Source organism: Peromyscus leucopus, chromosome 13 (genome assembly GCF_004664715.2).
Source record: "Peromyscus leucopus breed LL Stock chromosome 13, UCI_PerLeu_2.1, whole genome shotgun sequence".
NCBI lineage: Eukaryota > Metazoa > Chordata > Mammalia > Rodentia > Cricetidae > Peromyscus > Peromyscus leucopus.
Genome location: NC_051074.1, coordinates 10164585 through 10178977, shown reverse-complemented (window position 1 = coordinate 10178977; position 14393 = coordinate 10164585). Strand labels below are relative to the sequence as shown.

The 14393-nt window shown below is 50.4% G+C and overlaps 1 protein-coding gene across 3 annotated transcripts in view; it reads right to left on the bottom strand.

The window, feature by feature from the left end:
- Positions 1-14393, bottom strand: part of Sned1 (sushi, nidogen and EGF like domains 1) — a 66700-nt gene that overhangs the window by 33211 nt on the left and 19096 nt on the right. For 2 of the 3 annotated variants that reach the window (XR_005092636.1, XM_028890623.2), the window contains exons 3-12: positions 12629-12769; positions 11887-12049; positions 9603-9728; positions 9154-9267; positions 6078-6191; positions 5830-5943; positions 2544-2669; positions 2166-2270; positions 1918-2031; positions 1268-1384 (exon numbers count right to left, since the gene is read on the bottom strand). Coding sequence is in view for 2 of the 3 variants with exons in the window: in XM_028890623.2 (XP_028746456.1) it covers positions 1268-1384; positions 1918-2031; positions 2166-2270; positions 2544-2669; positions 5830-5943; positions 6078-6191; positions 9154-9267; positions 9603-9728; positions 11887-12049; positions 12629-12769 (1234 nt within the window). In the remaining variant the exon portion in view is untranslated. Of the gene's footprint in view, positions 1-1267; positions 1385-1917; positions 2032-2165; positions 2271-2543; positions 2670-5829; positions 5944-6077; positions 6192-9153; positions 9268-9602; positions 9729-11886; positions 12050-12628; positions 12770-14393 lie in introns of those variants that run through there. The other variant, XM_037210138.1, reaches the window with a different exon arrangement.

Sequence of the window (14393 nt, the reverse complement as noted above, 5' to 3'; positions counted from 1 at the left end):
TGGTGAACATGGGCCACCTTCCTAGTGCTGCAGAATCCTTGTGACCATGCTCTGCCCTTTCAGTCCCTTGGTACTGGATGGGCCTGAAGTCAAGCCTGCTTCTCTGCTGTGCCCCGAGGCCCAACACAGCAGGAGCTAGATGAGCCAGGCATAAGCAAAGGGTGAGTGGGGCTCACAGGATATAGGCCCTTGAACCTGCCAGTTCTCTCCTGGATGGAGACTTGAGCCCCAACAGACACACACAGTGCCCTTCCAGAATCTGCTCTAGACCTCCCAGCTACAGATAGATAGCTTCATAGCTCTACAGGCTGTCCTTCCCAGAGACCACACCCTCTCCAGGCCAGGCTTATCATTCCTATGCCATCTTAGCAAATGCACGGGTCTCCTTCAAGACCCCTCGGAGCAGGTTCTGGAAGGGCCCTGTATGGGATTTCAGGGATAACCACGCAGAAGATCTTCTCTTTAGCAGCTCTCTATGCTGCTTCAGGAACAGAGGATGCTGTGAGAGTCTCAGACACCTCTATCAGAAACCTGCTCTGGGGCATGTGATACATAGCCAGAGAAGCGATGTGGGGGAGGCTCCTCATAAATCCACTGTGGTCTTGGCTATCCTGAACAGTCAGGCTGTGGGGTGCCCAGAGTCCTGAGTCAGCTTACAAAGACCTTCAGTCAAGGGTATGCCTGAGATGCTTGGTTTGTGAGAGTGTGTGCTATTGCATGAAAGGGATAATCCTGGGGGGTACTGGTGGAGACGGTAACCCCTGGAATGCGCCATGGAAGAATACTTAAATTCTAAGTAGCTAAATGCTGTAAAATGCCTGCATTCTCTATGTTAAACTAAATCTAACAAAATCGGAATGAAAAAAATTTAAGTTCAATATAATCATTCTAAAATCTATTTGGAAAAATACTGAGGAAAAAAAGAAGCCTCTTGAGGCATGAAAACCAGTGACAAAAGTGACGAAAATAACCGTCAGAAATGGCGAGGCACTTGCTGCCCTAGATGTGCGGCACAAAGAGCCTAAGAAGAGCTCTGGAGAGAAAAATTATCTGATGAAACAGAGAAAGTGCACAGACAGCCGTGGGCTCGCGGGCTAGGAGCTCTCCGTGGTGCTGACGGCGGAGACCGGGGAGGTGCACGCCCCGCCCCTCCCCGCCCGGCCCCGCCCCTTCCCGCCCCTGCCTCCGCCGCGCCCCGCCCCCAGCTGCGCTCCAGAGCTCACCCCGCCCCATCCCTCGCCCCATTTCCCTCTCTGTTCCACGTCACCTTTCTCGCAGTGCCTGCCGTGGAATCCACGTGGGCACTCGCACGTGTAGGAGTCGTCGTGGGCATCGCAGGAACCTCCATTAAAGCAAGGGTCGGAGTCGCAGGGTGATGGCAGAGCTGGGGGGGCAGAGGGGAAATGCTGTCCCGGAGCACCTGCCTGCCAGGGTCACCTGGACATCCCTTCTGGCTGAAACCAAAGCCACTTAAAATACACTCTGCTTGCATCTTGGATTGCTCACCTTGGTCTAACGCCTCACCCCCCAGCGTTTCTCCTACTCTTTGATTTTAGCAACATTCAAGCTTCCTCTCCAACAAGGTAGCTTTGACCTGTGGTACTGCCAGATCATCATCTGTATAATTACACACCAGTTAACTGATCAGTGCCTTCACACTAGGTAGTAAATGCATCAGTCACACAAAATCGTGTATGCACTAAGGCCCGAGGGAAGATAGCTTATGGTGCTTTATCTTTGTCCAAATGTTTTCCCTCAGGGAGTGAAGGAGACCCCTGTAACAATGGCAAGTGGAGTTTGTCAGAGCCTCCCACAGCTGCAGGCTCTTCCATGAACCCTGGCTCTGCGGCATCACCTGCACCTCCTCCTGCTAGACCACTGTCCAGGATCCCTGGTGGCCTGTCCCTAGCCACTCACAGTGGCTGATGTTGTGATCGGTGTGGCAGACGCATAGGTAGCTCCCGCCGTACTCCATGCAGTAGCCTCCGTCTGGACACTGTGTGTTCATGTTGCAGGGCGTGGCTGTGACTTCTGTGAAGGAAGAAGCTCCTTTAGTGCCCACTCATCTTCCTGGGGACCCTGTCTTCTTGATGAAGGTGTCCCCGTACCCCCCCAAGACCCAGTGACCCTGGTAATGATATCCAGGGACCAGGCAGGAAACCTACCAAATTCACAAAGGAGCCCAAAGAAGCCTGGAGGACACTGGCAGAGGGTGGTGTTGGCACCCAGGCATCTGCCTCCATTCCGGCACTCACAGTCATTGGGGATTCCTGTGTGGGGATAGGGGAGAGGCTTCCATGGGCAAAAGCTTCTCTCTCTTAACCTCGGCCAATCCTGGCCACCCTCCCACAAAACTGCCAAACACACACACACACACACACACACACACACACACACACACACACACTCTCAAACATTTTGTCTCGTGGGGTTTCCTGCATGTACAACCCAAGGGGGACCCTCCTCAACTCTGCTGCTATAGGCAGCTCGCCCCTCTTCTCTTGCCCCAGCCCTGGGTCATAGCCCCAGTAGTCCCGACGTACTCTCTCTGCAGTCCAAGCCCATGAAGCCTTCAGGGCATTCGCACACGTATCCTGGATCCGCATCCACACAGGTGCCCCCATTCTGGCAGGGGTTGGAGAGGCAGGGGGAAGGCACCAGGTAGCTTCCTGCAAGAAAGTCAGTGGTTAATAGCAGCCACTTGAGAGAGACGAAAATTCCGGGGCAAGAGCAGGCATGGCTGATGGATATGGAGGAGACGCTGCCCCTCTGTGAGTTCCCACAGCTGTTCTCAGTGCCAAGGGGCATTCAAATAAGATGCCTGTCTTCTGCGAGCCAGCCTGGCCCAGGCTCCTTTCTCGGGACACAAAAATCAACACCGAAAGACCACCCAGAGCTTCCATACATCACTGACCAGACATTCCTGTTGGTAAATAGTGAAGACTTTCCAATGATTACTAGTTTAGCTGCTGTGGCTTTGAGTCACTGGGCCTTATGTTATGGCCCACAATATGGCCAGTCGTAATGACACTTCATGACTATTTGGAAATAAAAAATGTGCTCTGCAAAACTCATGTCCAAGTGGATCAAAAGACCTCAACATAAATCCAGTTACACTGAGCCTGATAGAAGAGACAGGGAAGAAGCTCGAACGTGTTGGCACAGGAGACCACTGCCCACACCAGGTTGGTATTGTTGTGCTACTGTACTAAGTTTGTGGTGATATCTCACTAGTGGCTGAAGGTAATGTCAGGAATATTCATCTGCTCACGTACCTCCAAATATGTGTTGTGCCTAGATGTCTAAGTGTCTTGCCTATTTTTCAGTTGGTCTTAACTGGATTTTCCTGCTTTGAGTTTGGAGAATCCATCATATATCAAGTCCTTTGCCAGACATGAGTTTCACCACCACCTCCCAGTCTGGAACTTGTCTTGTCCATCTTCTAACTATGCCTTTAACAGAGCAAAACTTTTAAATTTGGGCAAAGAATCTAATTTTCTCTTTATTTTTGTGTGGCTAATATTTTTTGCTGTCTTATCTAGGAGCACTTTGTTGAAGACCAGATCACAAAGATTACTTTCTGTTTCTTTTTTTTTTTTCTAAAAATATTAGTTTTGCATTTTCCATGTAGGTTCAAGATCCATTAATTTTTGTAAGGTTTGAGGTTTTTTTTTTTTTTAAATGAGGATATTGAATTGTCCCAATTTGGTAGATAGAGTATCCTTTCTCCTGAATTGCCTTTATGGAGATGTCCAGCGAGACTGTGTATGCTGCCGGGCAGTGGTGGTACACACCTTTAATCCCAGCACTCGGGAGGCAGAGCCAGGCGGATCTCTGTGAGTTCGAGGCCAGCCTGGTCTACAGAGTGAGTCCCAGGAAAGGCACAAAGCTACACAGAGAAACCCTGTCTCAAAAAAAAAAAAAAAAAAAAAAAAAAAAAAAAAAAAAAAAAAAAAAAAGATGGTGTATGCCTACAGTCCTAGGTACTTGGGAATCTGAGGTAGGAGGATGTCAAGTTCAAGACTAGCCTGGGTAATACAACAAAACTCCAACTCAGAAAAAAATGAGGACTATGGGTAGAGCTTAGTGGTGGGGTACTTGTCTTGGATGTGCCAGGACCTCACTTGGTACCCAGGATGTAATTATAGATTCTCTCTCTGTCCCATTGATTTGAGTGTGGTATCTCCTTGCCAATAATACATATTCTACATCACTATAACTTTATAGTAAGTCTTAATATACAGTAGTGTGATTCCACAGCAATTATTCTTTTTCAAAATTATTTGGACATTCAAGTTCCTTTTCTTTTCCCATATTGATATAGAACCAGCTAGTCTATATGTACAAAAACATCCCACTGGGATTCTGCTTGAAATTACATTAAGTCTATGAATCAGTTTGGGAATAAGAGATATAGTTACTATGTTGAGTCTTCTCCTTCATGAACATGTATTTCTGTCCATTTACTTAGCTCTTTGGTTCTCTAATCACTTTTTGTAAAATTGCATATATATTTTGTTAGATTTGTATCCAATCTTTTCAGCATTCAGGGGAGCTGTTACAAATGGCATTGTTTTAAAATGCTTGGATTAGATGCCCAACTTGGGGGATGGCAAACATTCATAACTCATTGGAGTTTCTTGATTTCAGTTTATTTTGTGTGTGTGTGTGTGTGTGTGTGTGTGTGTGTGTGTGTGTGTGTGTGTGTGTGTATGTAAGGAGGGGTACATGTATGCCACAGTTCTTTTAAAAACTAGCAACATGGACACACTCACTGCCTGCACTCAGCTCTGAACCGTGTGGTTGCTACTTTCATGTCACAATGGAGGGACTTGGTAGTTGTGACAGACACCATTTGACTCTTCAGAAAAACATTTGTCTGACAACAAGTTTACATTAGTGCCATACATTCCCCCATATGTTATAATCCCTATGACAAATTGCTTTAATTTAAAAATAAAAATTATTTTGTTTGAAATATTTTAAAAGAGATTCAGAACTTTGGCCCACACATTGGACATTTCTCACATTTTGTTCTTCTGTATAGCTCTATATTTTCGTCTTAGATCATTTTCCTCTGTCTAAAGAATTTCCTTTAACACTTTTTTCTTTTGTTTTTTTGTTTTTGTTTTGTTTTTCAAGACAGGGTTTCTCTGTGTAGCCATGACTGTCCTGGAACTCACTCTATAGACCAGGCTAGCCTCTTACTCAGAGATCTGGCTGGGATTAAAAGTGTATGCCACCACCACCCGGCTCCTTTAACACCTTTCATGAGAAAGGTGTGTTGCTGGATGCTTGTTCGAGCAGGTCTTTATTTCCCCTTGGCTCTGGGATGTAGTTCTATGTGGTCTGTACCACTAGACTGATGGTTTTCCCTTTCCAGCTTGCATGGCTCCCAGCGAGCATCTATTGTAGCTCTTCTCTAGGTGTGAAACATTCTTTTCTTCTGCTGACTTATGTTTTAAAAAATGGGTTACTTTTATTTATGAGTAAAAAGCCTAGAATTCTTTGAGTTGAAAAAAACAAAACAAAACAGACTTGAGAAGGTTGTCACCTGTCCCTGATGTTACAGATGGAAATCAATGCCTAGAAAAGAGAAGGCCTGCCCAGCCCAGCTGTTCTCTCCAGCTGGTGGCTCTGGAAGGGCTAGGAAGTAAATGGGAAAGCGGCTGTGGGGGTGGGGGTGGGGGTGGGTGGTGGTGGTGGTGGTGGTGGTGGTGGTGGTGGAGTGGGGGGTGGGAGTGTGGTGGGGGGTGAGGAAAGGGGCATGGCTGAAGTGATAGCCACTGCACAAGTTATAGTCACTGTAGAGGACCATGTGGCAGCTACCTGTCTCACATCGAGGTCCCTCGAAGGGCTCCGCACAAATACAGCTGTAGTTTCCAACCAGGTCAACACAGGATCCTCCATTCAGGCATGGGTCAGAGCTGCATTCATCCACATCTGGGGGCCGTAAAGATGGGGGATTAGCTTAAGCCAGACTGTGACCAGCCTGAATCTGGCCAGAGGGGAGCCCTCCCAAGCACTGCCTGCCACCCATAGGCGCCCCCCCCCCATCGTGTGTGTAGGTTACTCACCTGTCTCACAGGTGGCCCCAGTGTACCCAGCCTGGCACACACATGTTGCAGAGCTGCCCTCTGCCTGGCACTGGCCGCCATTTTGACACACTTTGTTGTCACATGGAGACTGGGCTACAAGCAAAGTGGAGTAGACAGGATATTGGAGTCCTGACTGTAGTGGGCTGAGGACATGCACTGAGCCTTATCCTTGACAGATCTAGGCTCAATGGGAGGGGATCCTGGTTGTCTCTGGAGGGTGACAAGCTGGGAGGAGGTCTGGCTTGGGCAGTTTCAAGGGTACCCAAAGCTCTGTATGAATTGGTTCTAGTTCAGCAAACCTGGAATGGAGGAAGGGCATGTGTGCTGGATAGGATGTCAGGCAGAATGGGACCAACTTCTGCCATACATCCAAAGAGGGCTTCTGGAACCGGGGGCTTCCAGTCTGTCTCAGTGGCTAAGGAGCAGCTGTTGCCCAACTCTGCCCCTGTCCCCCGTGGCCACTCTCAGACCTCATAGGCCGAGTCCTCCCTGGAGAGCACAGCAGCAACCCTTAGGGTCTCCCTGGGCCTTGGCAGGTGGACAGAGCAGTAGGCCGTCTGGGTCTCCACAGTCTGCCACATCTAGCTCTGCTGATGCATGGAGAGCAAGTAGGACCTAACCTCTGCCTGGGGTAAAGCTCTTTAGCCTGGGATGTGTTCCGACCATCCAGGCTCTGGTTTGGGATGTGGCCTTGTCCACAATGGACAGCCAAGGGTTCACTGCAAAGCCCTCCTACCTAATGGAAATCCCATACACACTTCAAATCAATTTCCTTTTCATTTCTTTCACAAACTTGTTTCTTTGTGTGTGTGTGTGTGTGTGTGTGTGTGTGTGTGCGCGCGCGCGCGCACTGAAATTAAACACTTAGCTTCTTGTGACCATGAATGTTGATAGGATTGTTTTTCTAGACTGAGGTATTGATATGGAAGCTATTTGAACACAGCCAATCTAAATCCTAGCTTCTTAAACTGTACGTGAATTGCAAATCCCATATGTGGTTGCATAACTGAAATCAGATATTGTGAAAAATTTGCAACAGTAAAATCCTTCTGAATGCATAAGTAAAAATTCAAAATGGAATACATCATGAACCTGGGGTGTTTTGGCGGTGTGCACTGTGTGGACTTAGAGCTTCACTGCCGCCTTGGTTCTGGACACAACGTGCACACTTCGCTCTGCATGTGCCAGCGGGCCGGACAAGACCAGTGCACACTGCCCGAAACACTTCACAACAGTTTTCTCCTCATACATAGGATGTTTTCTTCTCTGATGCAAATATAACGTCTCATGAAAACAAAGGCTTTCGCTGCTTCCCTCCTGTCCTTCCCCGGCGTGAAAGTATCAAGTCAGTGTTATCTTTGAATTGTATGATATTAGAGAAAACTTTACTCTTTGTTGTTGTTGAGTCAGGATCTGTCTAGAGAGCCCTGGCTGTCCTGGAACTCACTATGTAGAGCGAGCTGGCCTTGAACTCGCAGAGCTCTGGATAGGTAAGATAGGATAGCTGGCCAGTAAGCCCCAGACACCCTCTTACCTGTCCCTGGGTGGTTCTGAGTACCCGTTACCACACCTGGGTTTTGTAGAATCGATTTCAGGTTCTTATGCTTGAGTGGCGAGCGCTTTGCTGAGCCATCTCCAAAATGCCATGAATTTTGGCTTGGGATCAGGATTGATTTCAGCAATTTCTGATGTCATTAAACATGCTTCTGCCATTTTGTACTCTACATTTATGTGAAACACTGTTCTTATCACTGATGATTATAAAATCAAAATATTCATCCATTCTGAAGTATTGAAGATGCCCTGGGTCCTGCAGTATCAAATACTCAGCCATAATTTAATTCTTTATGTAAAAATAAACAACCACATATACCTTGTTAGTATACAAATTTGATTTCACACTTTTCTCCCCTCTCATTTGTTTTTGAAAAATGGTCTCACAATGTAGCCTTGGCTCGCCTGGAACTCATTATGCAGGCCAGGCTAACCTCAAGCTTATAAAGCTCTGCCTGCCTCTGCCTCCTAAGTGCTGGGTTTAAGGGCATTCGCCGCCACTCCTGGCTGCTTTCATCTTTAATAAGTGGTAAAAAATTATGTGTATATCAGATAGTTTTAAGATAAATTTCCTTATGATTTATCATCAGTAAATGTTTGATTTATATAGTGATTTTATGTACCTACACTTCAGGGATTGCATGAAAATTTCCTTAGCAAAAGGGGTCACAAGTAGAAAGGGTTTATGAAACCCCATTGCAACTCTAGTGTAATTTTTTATAATGATGCCTACACTAACTACTCCGAACTCTATGGGGGTGAAGGGATACTGTTTGGCTGAGCTGGGTCGGTGTGGTGGTCACAGTGTTTGACATTCAAGGGCTGCCTTGGACTGGACCACTTGGTGAGACTGGAGGCTGGAACGGAAGGGTCTGCTTGCAGGGACCGTGCAGGGTAAGGAGGAGGCCCTGAGGAGGTACCAGAGGAACGGCCGAAAACTGGAGGCCGAATCTATTGGGGAATGCCTCAGCTGAGCTGCACTGTGAAGACAGGGCTCCAGTGGTCTGGAAGCCACACTGGAGAAGCAGCAGGACCCCACCCTGCACCTTCCCAGACGGTGAGAGCCTGGGAAGGAGCCGTTGGTTCGGGGGCCAGGGGGTTGTGTGGTAGAAAGCCTGTGCTCTGTGAGCACGTGCCTTGCCCCTCCCCATCTCAAAGCTGTCCCACCTTACCCCAGAAATCCTCCACTTTCTCACCCCCAGAAGACTCCTGACTCTGGCCCTGGCCCAGTGAAGGACCTGGGCTCTCATCTATTCCAAAGCTCCATCCCTGCTCTCGTGCCAGGGCCAGGGAGTCCGTGTCAGCTACGCTCACCCATGTTTGCTCCTGCCCACACCATTGGACAGGCCTCCCCGTGACCCCGGGCTCCTCCTGCACCCTCTCGCGACAGGGCTCTCTAGGCTGCCCCCATTGGTGCCAAGACCTCCTGCAGGCCTCCGTCTCACTGTTCCCTGGCCATGGGTCTTGTGCTTGGCGGCTCGCGAGGTTGGTGAGTTCCTACCTGACTCACAGGTGAGTCCCTTGAAGCCGGCTGGGCACTGGCAGCTGAAGCTGTTGACGCCATGGGTGCAGGTCCCACCATTTTGGCAAGGGTGGGAAGCACACTCGTTCACATCTGAAACATGGGGCAGGCTGGGGCCTCAGTAGAGGAAACTGTGAAGGAAGTGCCAGGGCTCTGGGTAGGGGTGGAGGACAGACTAAGTCCTGAACCCTGACAGGTCTTAAGAGTGGCAGGAGCCTCAGCAGCAGCAGCAGCGCTCACTGCCACATAACCATAGCGTTTGACCTCCATCAGTTTCTGTATCGCGAGGACAGAGACCTTGGACCTCACGGCCACTGTCAGCCCTGCAGTATTTCCCCTTTGCCTGGTATATGACCAGTGGGTGGGGGAGTGACTGGGTACAGGAAATCAGTGGGCACCTTGTCCCCACCCGGGTGCCAGTGACTCACCCAGGTGGCATCTCCGGCCCGTGAAGCCAGCGAGGCAGGAGCAGGTGTAGGAGGGATTGCCCGTGACGCAGTCGTCAATACACTTGCCGCCATTGAGGCACGGACGCAGGACCAGGCACACAGAGGCTGTGGACACAGGAAGGAGCCCAGGCCTCATGCCACTGCATCTAGAATGTGGGCAGGAGAGCCACCTGCAATGGCAATGTCTCCCTCCCCTCCACCAAAGGGTCAGTTTAGTGGCTATGACATTGGTGACAGAGCAGCTTTGTGTTCAGTTTCTGGGTCTTCGAGCTGGAGCCCACTTTGCCTGGCAGGTCTCTTGCCAGGGTCTATTGCTGATCATTGGCGTCCTAGGTTCTGACTCTGGCTTCCTGTGGAGGCAGACATCCCTGGAATCACCTATGCCCATAGCTCCTTCTTTTAGCTCTCTAATCCTTCCCACCTCTGCCATGGGCACTTCTGGGGCTGCCCAGCTACCCTCCTGGTTTCCTCACATGTAAAACGAGAAGCTGGCATCACTTGTCACAGCCAGTGTGTACCACGGCATGGCCTCTTAGGAAGGCCTCCTGGGGTTCCCCTGAGACCTCAGCAACCCCCAAACCCAGTTCTATAAGGTCAGGCTGGGCTCCTGAAATAAGAGGTTAATCACAAATTGGCAGGTGATCAGAAAGTCTCAAGGTCTCCAATCGACTGTTACTAGGAGGACTCTAGGGAGGACCAGTGATCACCACACCCTTCAGACTGTGGGTGTCTTCTGATCAGGGAGCTTACCTTTCTGTCAACTGGGATCATCTAGCAGCACTGTGCCCACCTGGTCTACTTGAAACGTGGCTGCCCCTTGCAGCCATGGCTGCAAGAAGAGCTGGGCTTGCTTAGGAGTTAGACTTCGAGGCATGAGGTGCTGCCTCTCAGGCACCATCTGTCCTCCCTTTTGAGCAAGCTCATGTCTATATAACACCCCACAACTGCCCCTGGGCTAGCAGGAAAGCTGTATCCCTGGCTCCTAGAGGCACCGCGGCACCAAGGCATCTCTGCAGCTGTTTCCTGTGCCTTCTTATCACATGGAACTGGGGGTGGTGCTCCACAAATGGGAAGCTCTTCTGAGAGTCCCCCTCCAGCTGAGCTGTAGCAGCTTGAAAAGCATGGTTTGTCCACACGTGTCCCTTGCTCCTCAACCAGAACTTAACACTCTGCCTTTGGCAAGGGACCTGACTTCCCAGCCCCCACCTCAAGCAATACCCACAGGACCACTTCAGATGCCACTGTCCAGAGTCCTAGTGTCAGAGCTGACTGCTGGCCAGGAACAGGGCTGGGGCTGCCCTGGCGTTCTGCCTGCTTTTTAAATTTAATTTAATTTTAATTTTTATTTTATGTGCATTGGTGTTTTGCCTGCATGTGTGTCTGTGTCAGATCTTGGAGTTACAGACAGTTGTGAGCTGCCGTGTGGGTGCTGGGAATTGAACCCGGGTCCTCTGGAAGAGCAGCCAGTGCTCTCAACCGCTGAGCCATCTCTCCAGCCTGGGTTCTGCCCTCTGAAGTGTTCCACTTGCTGCTCTGGAGCCAGGATGTCATGGGGTTCGGCTTTGGTTTCCCAGGCTGGCCTGCTATGTATGTACCTGGCACATCAAGTGTGTGCCAGCTTCTCCCTCCCCAGCCTCACATGTCCTGAGTACACTTGTCCTCCTCCGCCCTTCACCAGGTGGTCTCCCTGACCTGCTGGTGCTCTGTGTGGTCACCCAGCGGAGTTCTCTTCAGGGGACTCAGTGCACCCTGTCCTGCGGCCTCAGCCACACGATCAACAAGTTTGTGGGGTGGGTCCTAGCAGTGGCCTGTCTTCAGCTCAGCTTTAGGAGGGTTTGTGATGGGGTTCTCTACTGATCGGCAGGTCAGTCAGTCAGTCAGCGCTTATGACACCTCTGCATGGTGTGCAGGGCGTTTCTGGGTGCGGTACCTTCTAGAGGCCACATGGTGGTAGAGCTGGGGTTCCCGAGTGTGTGCACCAGGGCCATCTGACTGCTTGCACTGTTAGACCAGAAGGGCCATACTATGCTCTGGCTTGTCACTACCATCAGGCCTATGGAGGTCCCTGTGCCCCCGCCCCTCACCCCTGCTCTGCTCCTCTCCCCGGCAGACCCAGGTCACCTGAGGCATGGGACAGGATGGGCTGTGGGGCAGGGAGGGTGGGCGGGAGGTAGGGAGGTGGGGGATAGGGTCCAGCCCCCCGAGCCCCCCCCCTCACTGCCACAGGGTTGTTCCTCAGCCCTCCCCTCCCTGAGCCTCTTACTTGTATGGCCGCAGCCCCCCACGCGCACCTGGGCATCATCGATTCTGAACGCCCAGCGCCCGGGCACGCCCACGTTGGTGGTGGTCTCCACCTCAGCCATGTCTGCTGTGCGTGACCCAGGGATGTTGAAGTAACGGTGCCCATCACCTGCGTTGAAACCTGCCTGGGAGCGGGGGGGGGGGGGGGGGAGGGGAGAAGAGAGGGAGGCGGGTCTCCTTACAGTCACTGAGTTCTCTCTCAGGATGGCCAAGTCAAGGATGGTGGAGAGATGGCCACATAAGCAGAGGACACTGTAGATGTCGGGGTGGGGGGGGTGTTGACTTCAGCAGTCCCTCCAGTCAAGCGGGGTGCCGGACTCCTCCCTAGCTTCCAGCACCCACCCACTCAGCCTCTAGGCCTCACCGAAGGCCCAAGAGAAGTGCCGCCCCAGGAGAAATTTGGGGTCCAGAGGTGAGTGGAAGAGCATGGTTTAGGGACAGGCACAGCCTTCCTGACACACTGGGGACAGAGATCCTTATCAGGGAGGAAAGGACAAAGGCACCAGAGGCTATTTTGTGGTTCTGGGCACCGAGAGGCCTGAGGGACACAGAGTCACTGTGGCTGCCACAGACTGATCTCTGCATAGGCCTGGAAGGGAGCCGATAGCTGCCACAGTGAAGGTCTGCCTACCCCTCCTCCCCACAGCACCTTGGCAGGAGGGGCAGGGCCCTGAACACTGGGCCCCGATTCTGGCCTGGCCTACCTGGGCTGCGATGCCTCCCAGGCCGTCAGCGTCACCTCCACTGCTGGCGTGTGTACCCGTGGTCCACAGGATGGACTCATAGTTGAAGATGGTGAAGGAGAACCGGCCGTCGGTGATGAGCACTGTTTGGAATGTGTTGACCTGCCAGGAGGCGGGGTTAGCTGTGACTGGCTGCACCCCCTGTCCCACGTCAAAGGCCCTGTCTCCTTCCAATGGACAGCCAAGCAAGGTAGGACCACGGTGGCTTTGTCTGTCTCTACAGCCTACCCCGCTGTGAAGGGACAAGGCCAGAACACCTGGAGCAGACGCTGGCCCCAGCCCCAAGGGGCTCAGGCTCCTCAACCAAACCCACAAAATCTGTGTGGTAAGAACAAAAACAAAGAGGAAAAGCAGCTTCTCATCTTAGGTTTTATGGTTTTCATAGACGTTAACTCCACGACCATCCCCGAGCCGTGAACCTCAAAAAAAGCATTTCAGATTGGGGTGAAAAAATAATCTTGGGACGCATGGGAAACTGAAAAAGGGCACAGCTAGCATCCTGCCCTGCTTCACCCCACACATGAGAACAAATCCCAAGTCAAGTATGGTTTTAAACATCATGGAAGTCCTAGAAGAAGACATTGGGCAGTATGCATTGCATCTCAGAGAAGGACTTCTGTGATGTTTAGTAATAGCAAAGACCAAAGGAGAGATCAATATACTTATAGACGAAAGTCTCTGAGTGGGAAAAGTGTTGTGATATCAAAATGATTGGCAGACAGTAGCAAAAAAAAAAAAAATGCATTTATAACATATGGCGATAAGACTGCTGATACCCTTCATATACAGGAGAACTTAGAACAATAAAAAAAGGGCCATAAGTATTAAGAAAATTTGGCAGAAGGCATGAATAAGTACATTAGCACATAATGCCATATCAATAACACTAGAGAAAAAAATTCAACATCTGTAGAAGCCAGAGATATCTAAGTTTTAAAAAAGCATTTCTTGGCCAGGTGGTGGTGGCGCACACCTTTAATCCCAGCACTCAGGAGGCAGAGCCAGGAGGATTTCTGTGAGTTCAAGGCCAGACTGATCTGCAGAGTGAGCTCCAGGGCAGGCACCAAAACAAACAAACAAACAAAAACAAAAAACACCAAAAAAAAAAAAACCCAAAAACCAAAAAGCATTCCTTGTTTTGCCTGTAGTGTTAGCAAAGATGGAAGAGGACAGAGACTTATCTGGGGGTGCAGGAAACAGGCACCTCCAAATGGACACCTGTAGGGTACTCTGAGAGGGCAGACTGCTCTGGGGATGTGTGTCACAGCAGGATTTTGAATGGCCATGCATCAGGCACTGGTAGTACGTGGGCCCCTCTCACGGTCCAAGCTTGTTTCAATCATTGTCAGCAATGAAAAGCTGAATGGGAATCATTCGTATATAAAATTTGGCAGGAGAGACAGTCAACAGACAAATGATGATGCTTTGAGTGGGTGGCAACATGACACACAGAACCTCCCCAACAGGTGCCGCCTGAATAGACTGTACTTCTGAGCATACCCCAATGCCTGCTGCCTTTGTTAGGGACCTGTGGAAGCCCCACAGTGTGGGCTTGTCTTGTTGGTTCTCTCCAGGGTTGTCACCCAGTACTTGGGACACTGCCTGACACCCAGAAGGTGCCCTCACAAAAGCCCTTATTGTATGAATAAACAGCTTTGACAGGCCACTTGCATCTCAGGGCCTCTTTCTATATGGCTTAGTATCCAGAACAGGCCTATGTATAGTA